The sequence below is a fragment of the Schistocerca americana genome, chromosome 3 (assembly GCF_021461395.2).
Source record: "Schistocerca americana isolate TAMUIC-IGC-003095 chromosome 3, iqSchAmer2.1, whole genome shotgun sequence".
NCBI classification, from domain to species: domain Eukaryota; kingdom Metazoa; phylum Arthropoda; class Insecta; order Orthoptera; family Acrididae; genus Schistocerca; species Schistocerca americana.
The window spans coordinates 779718191-779741073 of NC_060121.1; the positions used below are offsets into that span (position 1 = coordinate 779718191).

General features: G+C 39.4%; 1 protein-coding gene across 1 annotated transcript in view; it reads left to right on the forward strand.

Moving 5' to 3' along the window:
* The window catches only part of LOC124606914 (survival of motor neuron-related-splicing factor 30), a 35165-nt gene extending 12785 nt beyond the window's left edge, over nt 1-22380 (forward strand). Inside the window, exons 3-6 of the mRNA XM_047139018.1 lie at nt 10086-10224; nt 11253-11414; nt 19619-19745; nt 21618-22380. Coding sequence (XP_046994974.1) covers nt 10086-10224; nt 11253-11414; nt 19619-19745; nt 21618-21761 — 572 coding nt within the window. The 3' untranslated portion in view covers nt 21762-22380. The remainder of the gene's footprint in view (nt 1-10085; nt 10225-11252; nt 11415-19618; nt 19746-21617) is intronic.
* Nucleotides 22381-22883: the final 503 nt, after the last annotated feature.

Here is a 22883-nt window from a genome sequence, read left to right on the forward strand (position 1 = left end):
CATGGTACTTGGTCTACCCCCTGCTTCAATCTTTCATTGTTTGTGTACAATATGCAAGAGGGTCACAAAAATAGTGAGTTTGTTGAAAAGTCATGTACTCGACAGAACATTTCAGGACTTCAAACATCTTCCAAAGAGCGTCCATAAGAAATAAAACACTTGTCCCAACATTTTTTTCTGTTGGTGGAAACAGTTTTCAAACTCATCTGAAGTTGCACTGTTTACTGCTTCCATTGAGTTTTCATGTTGAAAATTCTTGCCTTTTAGGTTTCACTTAATTTTTGGGAATAAAATTCAGATGGGGCCAAGTCCAGTAGGTAGGGTAAGTGAGAAACCATTCTCATTTGGTTTTTGACTGTAAACTGCCCTAGGCTCAATGCTTCGTATATAGGGGCATTGTTGTGGTGAAAAAGCCTGTATCCTGTACTATGTGGGCTTTTCTTATCTCTCTGCTTCACTTAATCATTGTAGCACTTCGAATGTACATGGACCAATCACATTAATGTAACCATCACTTAGAGTTCGATGTCACCGTGAAATAACCACTCACAGACAGTTGTTGGCAGCATTAGCAGTGGAGTATATATAAAGCGTGTCAAGTGGGTGCAGTAAACTGTGCAGTTGTTGTCGTAACGTGGAAAAGGAGTGATTTATTCAACGTTTGAAAGGGAATGATCATTCGCTTTTGGGCCAAGAGTGGAAGCATTTACAGAATGGCTAAGTTTGTAAACTGTTTGCATGCTGCCATTGTTAAAGTATTCGGCGCATGGCAAAATGGCACTATCCAAAACCATTGCCTTTGCAACTGTGCTGCACCATGGGCCACAGATGGCAGGGGTGAATGGCAGCTGTAGAGATGTGTACCAGCGAACACATGTGCAACTATTGAGCAACTAACTATGCAGATAAACCAAAGGTGCTACCAATAGTATCTCCTTAGTGACTGCTAAGTGAATGTTGTTTGGTGTAGGCCTCTGCAGCAGGCACTTGTTCATGTGCTGTGGCGGTTTCCGGTGACTAGAGGAAGCAGTGTGGTACTGGTATGCAAGACTCGACACATCCCCTTCATCATTGGACATACTTGGAGGTGCTTTGCTGATCTTCTTCTCAGGATAGCTGGCTGCGACGGTCTGCCCAACTTCTTCTCCAAAGATATGATACTGTTTGGAGGAATTTGCTCTACTCTTCAAATGATTGCATACAATCAGGATACTTTTAAACCAACCCTACTATATTTCACTTAGACAAACAGAACACCACATAAGTTTCACATGAATGAATCTTATTTTGTAAATCCAGTGAGTCCCGGTCCATCAGAAACCATTGATTACTTTTACAATAAATATAGTTCCAAAAAATCTCTCAAGGTTCTCACAAGTCCACCATCCGCAACTTTAGAGTGTCAGTAAGTAAGTAAGTAAAAGCAAGTGTCTTTTCTTTTCTCTTACACCATTCAACTGTTCACAATAATGACTGACGTAGCACCGTCACGGAGTAAGGTACGCTTGCTCCTAGTGCTGGTCATGTAACTTCTGTGACGAGTGAGGCAACCTCTTGCCCACAACGATCAGCCATTCACCTTGTGGCATTCTCTTGACACACGTCCATACTGTGCAGACAGAAAACCAGTGCATGGTAGACACTCTCCTGTTGCTCACACGCTTACCTAAAACATCGGGTGTTCGAGATGGTGGAAAGCGGAGGGTCTGTAGAATTTATGCCGAAATTCTTGTGGCACCACATATCCCTCTCCTTACCTCGAACACTCGATATTTTATACATATTCAATATGTACATTGACATCATACTGAATAACAATCCACTTCTTTGAGATATTCAGTTACTTCATAATTCTAGATATATATGTATTTTGATAAATTCTTGAACTTCACAGGATAAGCTACGTCTTTCAATTCCACTCGTGAATTCCAGTTGTTGTGGACCCTTAAACATTTTACCCTTTTCCTTTAATCCTTCATGTTACTCCTTCCTTTGTTCATATGGACTAGTACTATCCTATACAGCTTTCTGTAGTCTGGAGGAACAAAATTTATCAGCCTGTTCTTTCCAACATCCACAAATCTTAATAAAGCTAGAGGCATTAAGAATTCAAACTTAACCAGAATAATTCCACCAAATATGTGATTTCTATCACTATGCTGCCTTTTTCCCCTTGGGAACAGTACTCATCCCTTATGTATTGGTAGCCTTTCTCCTGCTGTTCTGGTAGGTACACCCCTTTCTTCTTCCTATAATCTATGGTGCCCCTGCCCACAAAGTATAGGTCAGCCTCTCATTGGTCTGCCTATCTTCCTTTGTTTTCCATTCGCTAAAAGCTGGATGCACCCCCCTTTATCCTTTGTGAGTAGGCCCCATGGTTCATCGCCCTAGTATACATCTTTATGTATACTATCACTAAATATTATCCAGTAAAATTACAAAATCTACTTCATTCTTCAGTATTGCTCATTAATACTTCATTTTGTATCCTAGAGTCCTCCTTTAATTTTCAACCTCCCTACCATACCTCTATACTTACGTTATCAAAGGGTACACCATCTTTACTTAGGTCATCAGAGAGCCCCACTATTCAACAAGTTGTCAAGTCATTCTTATTTATATACATATACATTTTTAGAATTAGTCAATGTAGAACCATCACCTATAATACCATGTGCTCATGCTTTACCATGTGCACGCACTTCCCCCTACAACACTTGATGGTTCTTACAAGCACTCAAACTGTACTTTTCCTGTTTGTGTCTTTGTGTTTCTGCATTCTTGGACGACAAGAGACGGTGTGGTGTTGGGTTGCATGACTCAAACGTCTCTTCCAGTTGACTTAAACATTGTGTATGCAGCCGATCCTCTTCTTTGGTTTATCTGCTATGTTGCTCTTACCATTTAATTTATCTCCGAAGACTGTATGAGGTTAAGGGGAATATTTTTAACCAGCTCTATATTCTTGAAATAAATTATGCACTCGTAGGCTCATGTTAGTTCAACAATATATTTTCGACTCTCGTCCCAAAGTAACAGTTATTCTCTACAAACTCCAGCAAACCAACTGGTTCCAAGATAAATGTCAGAATTTACTAAACATTCATAAAGTTACATATGTTCTGCCTCAGGCAGAGCCAAGACATAAAGTAAAAGTCTCTATATAACACACGCTTCATCGGTCTCTGTAACAATCCTGATGACACCACACACACCATGGAACATTATCCAAATACTCTTTGACTTTTTGATATAACTTCTAGGGCGCTGCTTGTAACCACTTGTCGGGGCCGCTTATCTGACACAGCTCCTGGCACCTTGTGACAGCTGTCCTACCTGCACACACAGACCTGTGTGGCACAGAAGAGACTCTCTCACCCTTGTCATTAGAATATCAGGTGTTCGAGATGTTGGAGAGCCAAGTGTTTTTAGAATTCACCCTGAAAGTCTCGAAGCACTACATATCCCTCCCCTTAGCTCAGGTAAGCCTCTCTTGGGTCTGCCTATCTGCCCTTTTCATCCAATAAATGCTGGGTTCACCCTCCTTCTCCTTCCTGAGTAGGCTTCATAGTTCACTGCCCTAGTATACGTCTTTATGTATTCTGTTGCTAAATATTACTTGGCGAAAGTCAATTCCACTTCACGCTTCTATCTTACTTCTTGGTACCTTATTTGATCCCCTAGAGTCCTCCACTACTTTTCAACTTCTGCGCTTTCAGTAGACCTCATATTTATATAGAATTCACTATATCATACCTTTCCTTATTCTAGACTTGTTCCGCTGTCGTACAAATCGTCAGAACAAATATTCGACTGATATTCCTACATAATTATCACCATTAGTTCCTCCCTGGCTGATGCTCATTAGCTCATCATTTCTCACATTTCCTTGTGTGATATAGAACTGTCTCTGTTCTTATACCTATGTATAAATATATAAGAAGTGACAAAAGGAACAAAAGGGGGTGATGTAGAACTGTCGTGTATCAACCATACAATATGTGCATCTACCCAGATGTACGTAGGTCTTTATTCCCCTACATCTCTTGGAGGTTCTAACATCGCTTTAAGTTTCTAACCCATAATTTTCATGTTTGTGTCTAAGTGTAGCTTTGTGTGTAGCCTGATTCTTCAGCCTACTTATTTGAAATAAGTTGAAGGTTATAGGAAACCATGCAGAATGAGGATTTCAGCGATACAAATGTATGCATATGGAAAGAGGGAAAGATAGACCGGTACTCAGATGAGAAGTAAGAAAGGAAAAAAAATAAACAGTTGCTAAGATCGAAGAAGTGAAAGAAGATAGCCCCAAAGACAGGAAACTCTTCCCACCCCCCTTTCCCAGGATCCCTACTTTGCCGGTACTTGAGTGAGAATCCGGAGGAGATATGATGTTGAACGTCTCCTACAGAATGTACATTCTCACCTTCATCTTTGAAGTCCCTGAAGAAAGATCTTAGCAACTTCTATGGTACGGCAAATGGTGAAGAATCAGAAACACTTGTCTGCGAGGGTTGTCTGAAAGGTAGGTGTGTGTGTGTGTGTGTGTGTGTGTGTGTGTGTGTGTGTGTGTGTGTGTGTGTGTGTGTGTGAGAGAGAGAGAGAGAGAGAGAGAGAGAGAGAGAGAGAGAGAGAGAGAGAGAGGTGTTAGTCATGTTTGTACCTAAACTACCCACCCTTTCCAAAAATGATACAAAACCTCCCATTTATTTTAAATCTCACAAAAGGTATAAAATTACTCTATAAAAATAGAAAATTAAACACTACGCTAACATAATTGTTTAGTCATTCAGTTTAAACTATTTTTCATACACACATAAAGTACTCTGTTCATTTTATGTCTAGATATTACTTTTCTTGAATAGTATCATGATATTACCTTTCTACTAGTCCTATCTTCTATTCATTTCATTCCATGTTTAGAGATCATGGTTCATTTGTGATCCTCTTAAATTAGTCACTATCTTGCAGTCATATTCGGTCACTTAAATACTAACATGATGGGATAGTTAAAGAGGTTATGAATAGATTATAGAATATTTGAAGGGAATTTGGTGTACGAAAACTAATGTGGAAGTAACACCGAAAACAACTGAGGATCCGACGGTCCTCACTCCGCCCGTTAACACAGAATGTTAACATCCCTGGGGAACAGATATGACTCTACCCATATCCCATGGGTCTGATACTAAGCTCACTTGAGCAAGTCCATACCAGTACCTCTTGTTACATTTTGTGTGAAAGTCTCCCCACAACAAAACAATTGCCACTGTACTAGGTAACACAACATCAGGTAAAGCTATTCTATTTTCTACTTTGTCATGGACAAGTTTGAATTCTTCATCCATAACCTTGTTAGTATCATCAGGTTTGGAAAAAGCAACAGTCACAATGTTTCCGGAGATTATACTCTCGGAAATTTCTCGATCTATAATTAGCTCAAAAGTTCTGCCAGGCTACTTACATTTATAATGTTAAAGTTGACTATCTTTTCTTTGAAATTTTGTTCTGCATTATTTATTTGCGAACTGACAGCTCATGTAGTAACAGCTCGTATACTAACACCTGGAATTTTCGATTGAATAATCGATGTTAACTCCTTAGGTCGATCTGTGCTCTTTAAAGATATTCAGTTCCTGACATACAGAATTAAATTTAATATTACGCTACATACATTTTCACAAGATTCTAATTTTTCATTGAGATCGGGTTCTTTATTATTACATTCAGCGTCAAATTTAGTTTCCAAAGCAATCGTGCCTTCGCACAGATTACTAGATTCTTTGCTCTGAGTGTCTACTTTGACGTACAATGAATCTATGTTTGTTGTTTGGCTTTTTCAAATTTCATTCAGAGCATGTAACTGAGAATGTACAGAGTCTACCTCTTTACTTAGTTGCACATAAAACTTTAGTCTAGGCTTTTATAGCTTCAGTCTGGGTATCTATTTTAGTAGCTATTGAGTGTATCAAGTCTAGGTTTTTCTTAAAACTATTGTCTAAATCTTTTCTAAAAGCTTTAAAAAATTCCTTCTGGGCTTTGAAATGGTCATCTAAATCTTTACTAAAAGCATTAAAAAACTTCTCCTGGACTTTGAATAACTTTATCAACTCAGCCTTTACCAACTCCGGCCCATCAGGCACCCCTTTACTTATTTCCATGGTCGTAGCTGGTTCTTGATTCTCCTCGACCTGTTTTAAGCTATCCATATTTCTATAGACTTCAGCTCTCTGAGGATGTAATACTAATTTCAGTTATACCAATTACACAGTAAAAGTTCACCCCACAGTATTTTGTAACACTTCTTACAAGAATAATAAAATTTTTTTATTTCACACTTGCCCGCCATAGAATTTTACGCTGCATTGGTGAGCAGGTGTAGAATCAGTGCCAGTGAATAGCAAGGGCGCCGGCAGCGTCAAACATTGGTTGCGGCATCGGCGAGTGGACGCGAAGTCAGCAATGGTGGCGGGTTACTGCGTCGACGTCTGTTAGCTACTGTGTTGGCGTAGGCATGATGTGTATGGGTGAGAAATACTTCCTCCCCACACTAAAAACTCCTTAGTCAAAAAGTTGAGATCTTCTCTCCGTTCTCTTGACGTTGTTACTTTTTCCCGTCTTATATTGTGTTGCATTCACAACTTTCTTCCTTCGGTGTATTGGACACCACGCAATTACTCGAAACAGTTTCTCAGTCTTGTTACTTCTGGTTGCTATGGCAACACAGTATGTTCTTATCTCGATTTCTGTCGTAAAATTCCCGCTTTTTTCTTGTCCTGTCACTTCGGTTGCCACATTCTAATGCTTTCTTGGACGACAAGAGACAATGCTGTGTTGGGTTGCAAGACTTGCACGTCTCTTCCAGTTGACTTACACATTGTGCGTGCAGCTGATCCTCTTCTTTGGGTTATCAGCTACGTTGCCCTCACTGTTTAATTCAGCTCCGAAGATTGTATGAGGTTAAGGGGACTATTATTAACCATCTCTATACTCTCGAAATAAATTATGCACTTGTAGGCTCTTGTCAGTTCAACAATAATATATTTTCGACTCGTCCCAAAGTAACAATTATTCTCTACAAACTCCAGCAAACCAACTGGTTCCAAGATAAATGTCAGAATCTACTAAACATTCATAAAGTTACATATGTTCTGCCTCAGGCAGAGTCAAGACATAAAGTAAAAGTCTCTACATAAAACACGCTTCATCTGTCTCTGTAACAATCCTCGTGACACCACACACACCATGGAACATTATCCAAATATTCTTGGACTTTTTGATATAACTTCTAGGCCACTGCTTGTAACTACTTATCGGGGCCGCTCATCTGACACAGCTCCTGGCTCCTCGTGACAGCTGCCCTTCCTGCACACACAGACATGTGGCACAGTAAAAAGGCTCTCTCACCCTTGTCATTAAAATATCAGGTGTTCAAGCTGGTGGAGAGCCAAATGTTTCTAGAATTTACCACGAAATTCTCGAAGCACTACAGCACCAATGCTTGCTGCTTGTGAAATGTCTGAAAACAAAGGGTCCAGGCCCGAGGAGGGAGCGTTATGGTCTGGCAAATGTTTCCGTGGCATTCACTAGGTGATGTTGCCATTCGGGAAAGCGCAGTGGATCAATACAAGCATGCATCTATCCTTGGAGACCGTGTCCATCCCTACATGCAGTTTATAACAATGAAAATAGTCGATTTTTGGCAGTATAATGTAATTAGATAGATACAAAAAATCTACTCACCAAGTGGCGGCAGGGAACACACACAAAAAACGGTTTTACTTGTCCAAGCTTTGGGAGCCAATGTCTCCTTCTGGGAGGAGTGTTGAAAGGGAAGCGAGTGGGGTGAAAAGGACTGGTGAGGTTTAGGAACAGGGGTACAGTTTGGAAGAATCATGCAGACACCAGTGAAGGGAGGCTTAGTGGACGGGATGAGAAGGAATCTTTCTCATCCCATGCAGTCAGTCTCCCTGACCCTTTTCCAAAATGTATCCCAGTTACTAAACCTATTGAGTCTTCCTTCACCCCCCCCCCCCCCCCCTTCCTTCTCCTTCTGCGCTTCTGCCAGGAGCCGCCACTGGCTCCAAAAGCTTGCATAAATAAAAGCTTTCTTTATGTGTTCTCCTGCTGCCGCTTGGTGAACAGATCTTCTTTTATCTATCCAGTTACCCTATATGCAGTTGGTTTTCCCTTGGCACAATGGCACCTATCAGCAGGGAGTGCAATGTGTCAAGCAGCTTGCAGTGTATGAGCATGTTCTGAGGAGCACCAGAATGAGTTTACCATACTCCCCTGGCCACTGATCTTCTCAGGTTTAAAGCCATCAAGAATCTTGTGGGACCACCTCGATAGAGCTTTTTGTGCCATGGAACCTCAACTGAGAATTCTAGTGCAGGTGACCGTGGCACTAGAGTCAGCATGGCTCCACATCGCTGTCACTACCTTGCAGAATCTCACTGACTCTTCCTGCCCATCTCAGAGTGACTGATGCTGCAAAAGGTGGTGGTTATTCAGGCGTTTAACAGGTGGTCACACTAATCTGACTGGACAGAGTAATAATGTGTGTTAACCATGGTATCTTGGAGAACAAATTCATCATGGATGATACCCTTGATGCCGAAAAGCAGACAGACATTGTCTTCACGCAGGATTTCTCCTGACTTGCTTGAATTTTACTGCAACGTGTTTCTTGTTCAGTCAGCATTCGTTGGCATGAACTCCAGAATATTAAAGTTGTTTCCCCCAATTCACTGACTGTTCTACAATGATTAAACATGATAGCAACACAGATGTTTTCAATGTTTTCATCCATTCTGGAAGTCAAGGGACTTCTCAATCATAATTCTTCCTCAGTTGACACTTGACCACCTTTAAGAAAAGTAAACCACTCATAAACCCTTATCTGGCTCAAAGCTGCTTCCCCGTAAGCTATCTGAAGCACTGAAATAGTTTCTAGTGTTGATTTCCTAATGGGAAATAGCACCTGATTTTAGCATGTAGGTATTTAATGTCAGACGGTGAAAAATTGCCAGACATGTGAAACAGTGCTTACAAAAACAGATTGATAGCAATAAGATTTCCACATCAGTTTGCTATGGCAACTGATACTTTTGGTATTTAGCAAAGGCATCTTGCGGGATAATGCAGAAGTAATATTATACCAACTACCAGAGAAAAACTTTTGTTACTTTTGGGTCCCCCTTGTATGTACATAATGCCTCAAAATAGTCATCCAAAATTTGGTCGTCATATAAGTTTCCCATATTTATCTCAGAGTTTTAATTTCTATAATGAAAAGCATGTTAAATATGGTAACATGAATTGAAGTGACCCTAACACAGACTTGAGGCTCCATTACACTTCAGTTGTCATCACAACCTGTGTTTTGAATTCACTTTTGTTGGTTGTGCCAACTCGCAACCGAATTATTGCTGTCTAGGCAAAGACACACCTTGGGCTGTGCTGCAGATCAAGCTGTCACCACAATCCTAAGATTTAAGGGGCAAAGTGGGTGGCACACTTAATCCACAACCGCCCTTAAGATAATTTATGGTAGACATCTCGGAATGCTAGTGAATATTACTATTGAATGAAATCGTTCAATCTGAAATACAGAACACAATTTAATGAAACTTTGTGTCTTTATAAACTGTGTAAGAGGGCATGATGAAAACTTTGTATTTTACGGACAAGTCTAAGGTGCCAGTTGAGTGTTCTAGGTAACAAGACACAAAGCTTCAGTCTGTCAGTATCTGCGCTACATTTCTAAACTCCACAGGTAATCCTCTGGATACATTGCTATACATGAACAGCTGAAATAAAAGTGGGAAAATTACTGCTTTGCTGTCCAAAGTTTGTTTCAAATAAAAAAACTGACTCTGCAACAAAGAGTATGATCTGATGTCCCAGTGTGCCACACAGATGTAATATGTCAAGAAGTTTAAGAAGTTTCATGACCACATACATTCCACAAAGGAATTAAAATTTTAATGCTTTCTTCCATTTTCATATATTAATATGTCTTCAGAAAAAATCCTGTGCCTATTTTATTATCGAGTTTTATATGAAAAATAACTTTTTTACAGCAAGTTCAAGTATAGAGGAAGCTGAACTTACAGCAAAGCTCTTGGCTGCTGAAGAACCAAATGTTAGCAGAATTGTACCTGTTCGAAAGGACTGGAAAGTTGGAGATAGGTGTCTTGCAATTTGGAGTGGAGATGGGCAGTAAGTTTAAACTTAAAATTCTGTTGTTCTAAAGTCTTTAAAATTAGGAAATATTGTGGTTCTATTTACTTACTGTGTTAAGTCTTATAGTAACAGGAATGGAATTGGAGTGGGACCTAGATTAATTGTTGTTATATAAACTAAAAAATGGTCCACTGAATTTATGACAGCATTTTTATAGTATTGTAGTCAAATCTACAGCTCTTATGCCAAATTATGTGTGTTTTTTAAGTAGTGGAAATGTTATCAATAGACAAACTGTTGGCTTTATGTAAGTGCGAAAAAAATTAGTAATGTATAATCAGTCATATTTCAATTATAGGTTTAGTTGTGTAAAATATTGTCTTGTTATTTAAATGTGGGTAAAAACCTGAAATAGGGGAGTCTGCCGGTGAAGATGATTGAAAAAGATGCTATCAGCCAGTTCCAGTATTGCCTGCTAAAATGAGACTGTTTAATGAACGTTCGAAATGGTATGCATTCCGACCAAATGTCAGTATCTGATGTACAGTCAGTATATTTATTGTTCCATGCACTTGTTATGAATTAATTTATACTTTTGCAGGAGGTCATTTTGTCAGCTTGATTTGAATTTCGGCCATATAATGTGCCAGACCTAAGTGACATCCTAATATTGAAGGTGAGATCAGAAACTGGTACTAATGAAACAAGAAATATTCAGGTCCTTTCCACAACTTCCCATTTTTCCTTTCTGCATAGAAATCACTGTTGAGAAATGTGATTCTCGACCTGTTCCACAGGTGACAAACATATTATAAATGTATCAGGCAGTTTTTTCTATATCTTTTGTCATCGAAAATTTAGTTGCAGGCATTTGTCTTCATTTAAAATTAATCCCCATTTAATTTGATTGCTTTTAAAAATTTGCCATGAAAATGTCCTGTTTTTGTAAATGTGCTATTGGTAGGACTCATCACTATATTGTACAGTACACGAACGACTTTTAATTGGTGTCAGCTTGTACTTGTACCCAACAAACATTCAGATTTTGTGTGATCTGTTCACAGATATTACGAGGCAACAATCGAAGACATAACAGAAGATGGAGATGAAGTCTCCGTTGTGTTCGACAATTACAAAAATTCAGAAGTTACGTCAGTGGCGCTGTTGAAAGAATTGAAGGCTGGTGCAAAGAGACCAGCAGAAGATGGAGCTGATAGTAAAGCTAAGTATGTGAGCTTGAGGAATGATTTATACCATTAAATGGCTAGAATGTGGTATGTGTCATCCCCTGATATGTTGGTTGTGGTGGCCGAGTGATCTGTAGTGTTTTCAAGGTCTAATGCTAGGTTGTAAAGTCGTAATTTGATTGTGAGTTGGCAAATTTGATTACGGAATATACATTGTGGCAACAGATTGGTCTATGGTGTAGCCTAATGTTTACTTTTGTGCCATATTTAATACACTTTTCATCATAAAAACTAAACCTGCACGGTAAATTCAGAAAACGTAGTAGACAAATGGTAAGTCTTTGACAAATGTTTTGATTCATATAATGTACATAGTGTTGAAAGGTGAGCGTTCTTCGTAACTTGTTGTTGGAAGGGGAGTGTTCTTCATAACTTTTACCAATAAAATAACACTTTCAGTACAGTTGTTTGTTACCCTGAAATAGCAAGTGGGCCAATTATATTCTGAACATTTTATCTGTATATCTTTATTCATCCAAGGATCATCTCGCAGTGATATAGGATTTGCCAATATAATGTAATGGCAACAAGTAGGCCAAAATACAACACAGCATACATAACATGCTTTAAGAGGGCGGGACAGATGGTCAGTTGTGGCCTTTATTAAGGAACCATCGTGGCATTTGCCTAGCGATCTAGGAGAATCATGAAAAACTCAAATCAGGTTGGCTGGACACAGCTCCGTCTCCGTGAATATAAGGTCAGTGCCCTAACAGCTGCAGTGCCTTACCTATGCACACAGTGTTTCAGGTAACTTGTAATGTGAGACAGTTTCTTCCTTCACTGCTCACACACTAAGGACAATCATGCTGAGATGCACACTGATGATTCCTGGTCTGAGAAGGTGATGCTGTGCCTCTAGCCTCAATTTGAGACTCCATATTCAAGTATGTGCTACTGTCCACCTGAAAAATTAAGCCCTCTTGCATTACTATCATGTATTACACACCTTGACACAAGATCCTTCTGAAAGCAGTAAACCATAATCATGTATTGAAATGTGACAAGGTGCTGTAGTTATCCCCTTTCATTACTATCCACTACTGTGGGTCCATTAAGTAATCTTTGTGTCATATGCATTACTTACTTGTGAAGAACTTTTTAGCTGGCTTTTAAACTAATGTCTTTCAATAATCTTTTTCACGTCCTGTAGAACTGTTAGTGTGGTATTACATAATATTTTCCATGATTTGCGCTACGTATTGGTATATGTACTCACTTGGTACAGTAAGGATGCCAATTTTTTAAAACTGCACTTCATAATGAGCTCAGCCACTACTTGCAGTTATTATTTTTATGGCCCTTTTCTGCAGTTTAAAAACTGTGTCCATGTTTTGTGCCTTCAATCCCCAGAAAAGAATCTCCATAACTAAGAACTGAATGTGGCAGGCATAGTACATAAACCACAAGACCTGGGCACGCCGTTCTGCAGTTGACCATCTCATCAATTTGTTAACCCATGTCATGAAAGGTTTTCTGAGGAAATACCAGACTATGACCATGTTTTTTGATTTGCAGAAAGCCTAGGACACTTGCTGGAGGACTGGTATCTTCCTTATTCTTTACACTTGGGGCTTCTGAGGCTGCCTGCCCCATTTTCTTCGGGAATTTTTAAAAGACATAGTTTTCCAGGTACGTGTGAGTTCTACCTCGTCGGACAACTTTATCTAGGAAAGCAGGATGCTTCAGGGTTCCGTCCTGGGCGTTGATCTCTGCTATCATCATTAACCCTATTATAGCCTTTCTCCTGCTGTGCATCTCCGGCTCCCTTTCTGTTGATTATTTTGTGATCTGTTGCAGTTTTCCATGGACTTGTCTCCTTGAGTGGTGTCGTGAGCAATGTCTCGATCATCATTACTTGTGGAGAATAGACTGTGGCTTTCACTTTTCCACTGACAAAACTGTTTGCATGAATTTATGGCAGCAGTCAGTTTCTTCTGCCATCTTTACACTGTGGACCTGTTGCTCTTCCATTCGCTGAAACTACAAATTCCTGGGGCTCATGCTTGATAAAAAACTTTCTTGGTCCTCCCATGTGTCTCACCTGGCTGCCCACTGAACCTGATCCCCCAGTGTCCTAAGTGTCCTCAGTGGTACTTCCTGGGGAATGGATTAGACCACCCTCCTCCATTTGTATTGATCCCTTGTCCATTCGAAACTACACTATGAATGTTTCATTTACGCATCTGCATGTCTGTCCATCTTATGCCATTTAAATACAATCCACCATTGTGGCATATGTTTGATCACTGGCATCTTTTACACTAGCCCAGTTGAAAGTTTCTATGCAGGAGCTGCCGAACTACTGCTGTCATACCGATGTGACGTCGTCCTCAGCTGATACGCATATTGTTTCTCTTCCTTGCCTTGCCACCCATCCTATGCCTTCTTCTTTGGTGACTACTTCGACTGACAGTCCCTCTTCTCTGTTACTTCCTTGAGTTCATTTCCGCTATTGCTGTGGCAGCTTAACTCCACCCTACCTTCCATGTTCCCGATGGATGTGAATCCTTCACTAATCTAGCTTCATTGGATTTTCTTTAGCTTCCTGAGGACACGAATCCAGATTTGATCTACCACTGTAAGTTTCTCAATCTTTGCACGGAACTTAGCTCTCAGACTGACCATGGTGTCAGGTGTGCATTCATCTATGGCACCAACCATTCTAGGTCTTGGCTTCCGGAACACTGCTCAGTAATTATAGCAAAGCTCTGTGCCTTGTATTATTTTTAATCTAATTATGTTCGTTTTCGTTCATTGTATCTGCCCGGGGCGGACGTCCCAAGACACCCATTTCAGTTCATCGTTGATCAATTAACTCAGTTTTTTTTTATTACAGAGGGCAGCTAACCCTCTGACCGAACACGCTGAGTTACCGTGCCGGGTATATCAGGCCACACTATACATCAGACGACACAGGCTCTTCAAGTGTATCATCTGCTCCGATTCTCTCTGCCCATCAGAGCCTCTGTGTACTGTACAAAGTCCATCCCTTAGTGCAACGAGTCCAAGAAAGCTTCCACTTGCTCACCCTTGAGGGAGCCTCTGCGATGTTTATGTGGGTCCCTGGTCATGTCTGTCCAATGGGAAAAGAGGCTGCTGTTGAAGCTGCCAAGCCTACAGTCATCGTACCTCAGCCTGCTAGTTTTCCATTTCTTCTGATCTCCGTGTTGCTGTCTGTCAACAGGTGGTGTCACTTTGGCGTCACCATTGATCTTCCTTCATTGGAACAACTCCAGGGAATTAAACCTCTCCCCACTGCTTGTGTGTGTGTGTGTGTGTGTGTGTGTGTGTGTGTGTGTGTTTTTTTTGCCATCACCATTTGTTAAGTGATGAACCCCCTCCAATTTGTGCTCATTGTCATCAAGCTTTGACTGTTCACCATTTCCTGACCGAATGCCATTTTTTTTAACCACTTACATTGTAATGTATGTTTGCTGTCTGAGTTATCAACCATTTTAGTGAATGACGTCCAGGCTGTTGACCAAGTTTTACTTCAGCAATGTGGCGAAGGACATTTAATCTTTAGGTCGGGACCTCCTTTGTCTGTATGGCATATTTCGTGGACATTTCTCCAAGAGGAAGTATTTGTTTTCATCTCTCTTTCCTTCCATCAGTTAGGCTAAATGTGTAGTCACTTTTGACTCCTTTTTTTATCTTCTGGTTCTGACATGTGCGCATATGACTCAGTTGTTTTTGCGCCCTAAAACAAAACAAAATACTCCAGTGTGATACTGTCTTTCTCACATAAGCCGTCCAGAGATGACTAAGCTGCTTGAGATTGTTTTAAAATAGGGGAGCTCCTTGTCATGGTTTATATCTCTACATTTTCACCAATGAACTCCACCAACCATCCTCTCCCAAACCTATTGAAGTGCAGATCATGCTTAGTGTAGCCCCATCCCACTTCAGCTCTTGTCGTTTCATTAAGTTTGATAGGTGGCTGCTATATACATAGCCTTCAAGATGGCATCTGCATCAGAGGTGTGTTCAAGTAGAGCTGACATAATGCTGACACAAGTGTCCAACAGTTGGAGTATTTAAATGAGTGTACTCACTGTGCTCCCAGTTGTGCAGCAAGGTGTTTGATTGTTTCCATTGATCACCTCAAATTACAGTGACTGCACATTTCAACATTGCAGCTGTGTCGGACAGTCAGCATGTGAGATATCAGACAGGTTTGCGATACCTTGCGATAATGACAGACACCTCGCACAAAGACTCGTAGTGCTTTCTTTCGCTGCTTATGAATATCTGTGGCGCTCTGGTTCCCACTGAAAGAAACTCGATGACAGCTCTATTTGAAACACACTTCCATTACAGGTGCCATCTGGAAGGCTACATATAGTGCCACCACCTGTCTAACTTAAACTCTAAGGCCTGAAGTGGGAATGTTCCGCAATGTCCCAAAACAAATGATATGTTTTCAACCAAAATTAGCCGAGGAAAAAAATGTGTTACATTACTTATTGAATACCCCTAATACTTCTCTGTTGAGCAAATAAACTGTCATCGCAGATTGTGTTAGCTGCTAGTGAGAACAAGATATTAGGAATGTTACTGGTTAGCAATGCCAACGGCCTTGCTGCAGTTGTAACACTGGGTCCCATCAGATCACCGAAGTAAAGCACTGTCGGGCTGGGCTAGCACTTGGATTTTTGGCCATCCGGTCTGCTAAGCTCTGTTGGCAAGCGGGGTGCACTCAGCTCTGGTGAGGCAAACTAAGGAGCTGCTTGATTGAGAAGTAGCGGCTCCCGTCTCGGAAACTGACATATGGCCAGGAGAGCAGTGTGCTGACCACATGCCCATCCGTATCCACATCCAGTGATGCCTGTGGGCTGAGGATGATACGGTGGCCGCTCATTACCATTGGGTCCGCCAGGGCCTGTGGATGGGGGTTTACATTTTACATTACTGGTTAGTAACAGAGAGCCACTAGACCATCAGCAATTTCCCTACTTAGTTCTCCTCTGTATTAGGAATATACTTTAACAGAGGAACATGTACATCCCTCTCCAGAGACTTATTTTAGAAGAAAGTACTATAGACAGTATGAATGTAGCAAATAAACGTTTTATTAGTCTACTGTAATTAAAGGCACAAGAATCTCATTACTGCAAAGGAACTGTTTTCTTTCACAACTCTCAAGCAGTGATAAATTATAAAACTGACAATTTTTAATTTCAACTACTGTTCACTGTGATACCGCATTTCACTAGCAAACTATGTAAAATTGAATTGATTCTGTCTGTAAGTACGTAGTTATCAATACCACGCAGTGGGGAAGACTCTGAGGAAATCACATAGGTCCTTTCGTGGAACTCTAAAAGAAGCAGCAGCAGTAGGTCAATAGAGGAGCAGGAAGGCTAGATTTGTGCACTTCAAGCACAGTTGCATCAAGTTAGGAGAGAGCTGTTGAGGGTAAGGGAAGGTGATAGTGAGGGCGCCAAGTTTCTTTCAGCAGGAAACCAGAGCACCATACACATTCGTGGTGATCGACAATTAACAAACACCTCACTGCACAACTGGACATTATGGTAGTACTGATGCACACATCCAGCTGTTGGAGATTTAAAGGTGTGTGCTCGCTGGGTTCCTTTTGACTAACAGAAGACCATAAAGAACAATGAAGGACAGTCTGTGCAGAATTGCTTGTGGGTTATGAAGCTGCTCGTGAAAATTTTTTGTTAATCATCATAAAAGTCAGCACACTCTACAGGAGCTCACCAAACTTCATTGGACTGCTCTTCCTTGTCCATATTACAGCCCAGATTGTGCACCATCTCAGACTTCCATCCGTTTGGCCCAATGAAGGACGCACTGCATGGGAAGGGGTATGTGGGTGATGGAGATGTTATTGATGCAGTTGAGTGATACCATGAGGTATACGTGCCCTTCAAGTAATGATGTAAGACTGCCATATTGAATGGAAATTGTGTTGGAAAATAGTGTTCCATGGAGGGAAATGAACCAATCCAATCTGCTTTCAGAAAAAAAAGTATTGTTTTACTCACTGAATGTCCGTGTAATATGTTTCTTACCTGTGTTCTTTGGATACCTTATCCTGTTTTAAATTTTTGCAGCACATCTAGTCTGCAAATTTCTCTTTGGAAGAGAGAGTAATGAATATTTTCTCTCGAGATACTAAAGTCGTACAAAGTTGTATTGTGGAGAGCTTTCCTGCCTTTAATTTTTCATTACTCGCTTGGAGGTAGTGCTCAGGAGGAAGTGGATAATGATCTGCCCTCCAGGAATTCCAGATTAGGACTTGCCTTTTAGATAGATCAGTAACTGAAAGCAAGCTGTCAAACAAATGTTATCCAGTTAGCTAGCTGTTTGAACATCAAAGTAGCATGAAGGAGGAGTGGGCAGATCATGTATGCTGTAGCATTCATTCAAATCTATGTATAATGTATGAAGACAATTTGTTCCCTTGTGACAAGAGAAAATGCTGATTTGTAATCAGGGCAGAAGCGTAGGAGTGCTGATGTTAATGTATGGACCACCTGCAGAGAACATCATAGCCTTGTGGTTATGCAATGCCGTCCTATTATCCAGGAAAGACGGAAGAGATTTTTGACACTGTCCTTGAATTATCAGTTGTTTTGTAAAATTGGCACTTGTATGGAATGACGGGGAGGTAGGAGGTTCCAAGTTGTTAAGTTTTTTGTTGCAATATTGACACATTTGAAGTAGAGTACAATAAGTTGCAGTCATGGGATGAATTTCAGATAAAAAGCACTTTCATTTTTGAAAGTGTGACATCAGTTGTACTGAAGCTTTTAGGATAGAGTTTTAAAGTATCGATTTTTTTTTTTACCTTAATGATCAGAAAAATACTTGCAATATTACTTTTGTGTTACCTTTGTTTGTCCAATACTTTTAGTAGAAAGGAGATTTTAAATAGTTGTATGGGATACTCACAAAACTCATCTCTTAATGTTTTAACAAGAGCACTAAAAACCAGGGTTTGGAAAAATCTGGGTTTTAAAAAAAGACCCAGTGGTTTAAATGGGGTTGTATTGGATTTTTGGGATTTTTTTGGTATTTATAGTTAAACACTTCAGTTTAATTTATTGAAACACTAACTCGTTCTTACAACTGCTTGATTCTAAATATGTAGAAATTGTAACGGAGCACTCTGAAGAAGTCCCTGCTAACATTAGCAAAATCTTGGAGATGGTGTTACAATTTGTGAAGATGCCACTCATCTTCTCTGACAATTGTTGGAGGTTTCTAGAGTCCTGGACCTGCTTGAAGCAGGCAGTACAAACATTGAAAAAGTCATTGAACTGTGGATTGGTATTTCAAAAAGCCCTGATGTGGAACCCTATAAGAACATAATAAAAAAGAAAGGAAGAAACACTAGAACCCATTCAGTATAATGCTAGTAAGTTACAGCCCAAGATTCAGAGGGAAAGGTAAACTGCTGATCAGGAAGAAAGTGCAGAAAACTACCTCATAGAGATGCATCCAGAGTGGATTGCAAGTGTTATGTCTAATTATTTTCCTGCCAATATTTTTTCTGATGTAATTGTAACACAGTTCCATCAAAACAGTTGGTGGAAGACTGAAAATGGGAGAGAAAGGGAAGCTTCCCAATAGAATTTATTACTTTTGTGAAAAGCCTCATTTCTTGCTCTGTCAGCACGGCAACCAAACATTGAGAGAACCTCCCATTGCGGGCTTGTTTGGTCAATATTAAGAAATAATTTAGGAGAGAAAGGAGCTGAGAAGTTAGTTCAGATCAATAAATTTCTGCAGATTTCTGAAAAGGACTAAATTGTGGTTCAGTCATTACACTTCTACGTTAAGTTAAAGATTTTTTGTGGAGGTTTAGTATTGTTAACTGCGTTTCTAATATTACAAAAAAGCTAAGGCAATAAAATAAATTCTTATGCCAGTAAGTATTTGCCTTCAATAAATATGATCTCTTTTTAATTTATGTAAGACCAACTAGGTAACATTTTATATGTTGATTAAATTTTCATACTTACATATAATAGGGTTTTACTAGGTTTTTTGGCAGTTTAACCTTGTTATAAAGACTATGGACACCTTTCAGAATTAAGTAATTTCTTTTTAGAGATGCTAGGTAACATTGATACAAATAGCTAGTTGCGTATCTTAAATAAATGTAATCTCTTGAACTTCAAATAAAGTGACACTTTTTATCATTTCAGGAAATTGGCGTTATCAAAACAGAGAGAATATCAGAAGAAGAAAAAGCAAAAGAAGTTGCAGAGGTACAAGCAATTGGAAGAGGAACGTGAGGGTGAGAAGAATAAGTGGCTTGCATTTAATTCAAAGGTAACTGCCCTGAGTTCACACCTTTATTGCACAGCAAATGCTGATGCTGTGCTTACGTTGATCTTCGTCCAATTTTCAAATGGAAATTTAACAATATTATTGATTTTGAGAGTTGCCCTAATTGGAATTAAAATTACCAACATTGTATAATTCAAAGCATGAGTTCATAGCTGTTTCATCATGTGACATTGTTGCACTGAGTTAACTGAACAGCTTTCGTTGCAAGCCAGTTACCCTATATGACACAACTTGGGTTTCAGGAACTGCCTGTAGGTGAGGGTATGAATTTTAATTTTTAGTATGAGTTTTTATTGAGTTAGTTGTACACCAAACTCGGGAAACAATTAGGTACTCCATTAGGTTTATTTTGTGCTGACTAGGAATAGGGATGCTGACTAGAAAATTAATGTTTGAAGGAATCAACAGATAATTAAATAATTTTGGACCAAAGGTAACAACTCGCAATATAGTAGCCGCATTGGTTCATTGACGGGAATGTAAACAATGCTGGAAACTTCACTAGCGTTGTATGGCTTTATTGTTCTGGTTGAATACTCTAAAAAGGCTTCCAAAGTTAGCAAAGTTTCCTGTCTTTGTTTATGAACTTGTTGACAACTCAGCACCTCTACTATATGTTCACTGATTTGTCACCTTCACTCCTATATTATTTCTGTTCTGCCATAACTTTCTGTACCAAGAGATAATTCAAGTTTTTTGTGAGTTCTCTGTGGAATGGAATTTGAATTACCATAGAGACAGTGAAAGAAACTATGAAGTTACCATGTACTACTACAGTAATGATGTAGTCTTCATAGTCCACTGAATGTTTATAGATCTTATATTCAGCCAGTTGCATATCTTCTTTATTGCATCTTGGTAGGTTATTTAGTTTTGCTTTGTAAGATGAGTCTGTTGCTGGCAAGCTGCCAGACCAAGTGATGGAATTGGTCCCTTTGGCATTCACACACATTTGAACCAAGTGACAGAAAAATGAATGAAAACATTTCCCTTACCCTATGTTTTGCATGACATTTTCTTCAGTAAGTACTAAAGCTGTTTACAGTTTTTGCAGAAACTAGATGGTAGTTATAAGTCGAGGGGCATGAAGGGGAAGCAGTGGTTGGGAAGGGAGTGAGACAGGGTTGTAGCCTATCCCCAATGTTGTGCAATCTGTATATTGAGCAAGCTGTAAAGGAAACAAAAGAAACATTTGGAGTAGGAATTAAAATCCATAGAGAAGAAATATAAACTTCGAGGTTTGTCGATGGCATTGTAATTCTGTCAGGGACAACAAAGGACCTGGAAGAGCAGTTGAACGGAATGGACAGTGTCTTGAAAGGAGGGTATAAGATGAACATCAACAAAAGCAAAATGGGGATAATGGAATTTAGTCAAATAAAATCAGATGATGCAGTGGGAATTAGATTTGGAAATGACACTTAAAGTAGTAAAGGAGTTTTGCTGTTTGGGGAGCAGAATAACTGATGATGGTCGAAGTAGAGAGGATGTAAAATGTAGACTGGAAATGACAAGGAAAGCATTTCTGAAGAAGAGAATTGCCAGAAAGTTGTTTCTGAAAGTATTTGTCTGGAGTGTAGCACTGTATGGAAGTGACACATGGATGATAAATAGATTAGACAAAAAGATAATAGAAACTTTCGAAATGTGGTGCTAGAAAAGAATGCTGAAGATTAGATGGGTAGATCAGGTAACTAATACTTTTTATATCTCCAGCACTGGCAACTTTCCTTCTCATAATATTGTTACATCATTCCATCCTGGATTTTCCATTTATTAATAATAAACACACTTACACATAGATGTATTTTGTGTTTTCAAATGTTTTCCTCTAATTTTACAACTTTGTTTCAGACCTCCAAAAAGGGCATGACAAGAAAAAGTATTTTTGCATCACCAGATAATGTAAATGGACGTGTTGGCATTGGGACATGTGGTATGAGTGGAAGACCTATGACTGAATTTACTACAGCTGAAAAATGGAGAAAGGGCATGTGACAATTTTAGGAATTGTGTTTGTGAAATTCTGGTACTGACTTCCTTTCTCCATAGAGCTGTTCATGGAGTAGTCGGATAATGTGCGTCATCTTGTGCGTGTTCGTGTGATGAGCTGTTTGTGAAGATGAAACAAATGGTGGTATTTAAATTCCACAATGGACTAAATTGCCGTTTCATAATGAATGGAATGTCTTTTTTTTGGAACCACAGCATTTTGACTGGTTTTCTATTGTGATACAGAAGTGTTGGTGATTAAACACAGTGTAAAATGCATTTCATGTATAATTTATGCCGTGTAGATGATGGACCATTTACTCAAAATGTAAAAAATTTTTGTTGCTATTTATGCACTCATCAGAAGTATTTTACATTTCATACAACGATATAAGAAATGTTGTACAGTGATTTTAATTGTGTTGTAATTTATTGTGTAAATTTGCCACTAAAGTACTGTATATGTGCTCCTTCGCAGGTTGTCACAAAAGTATTTCTGGTAGTCACTCGATTTGCTCACAGTCCTTTATAAGAGACAAGACTTTCAATTCAGCAAAAGTGTGATAGTTCATGTACTACAGTCACACCAAAAGTTGTTAATTAAATTTCTTTTTTAAATTGCCAACATCGTTAGTGTTTTTTTTTTTTTTTTTTTTTTTTTTACAGTGCCTTCAAGATATGTAGTGTACTGTCTCTTCCTGCATACAAAATATTATCAATTATTTGTTACAACAAATAATAAGGGTGAGAAGCAACCATTTACCAGTAGCTGCTCAATGTGTGGCACATAGACGTGTGTAACAGCAGTGACTTAGGTAGCTTTTGAGTTATTTGTCTACATAACTTGTGCCTGTAGCCACTCAAATGCGCCCACTTACGGTTGCAGCGTCATTTGTAAACTGTAAATGCCAGTAGCACAATCATTGTGAGTGCCAGTGTGAGGTATGAGTCTGTGCAACTGATAAAAGCATGTGCAGCCTTCCGGAAGAAACCATTATTTGTAAAATTGTACAGAAAGTTCTTTGTGCAAAAATGGTTAAAATTCTCTACCAAACTGAGAGCCTATAATAAAGCTTGCAGATTGTCTTGTAAGCATAATACACAATATTCAAAATTTCAAATCACATC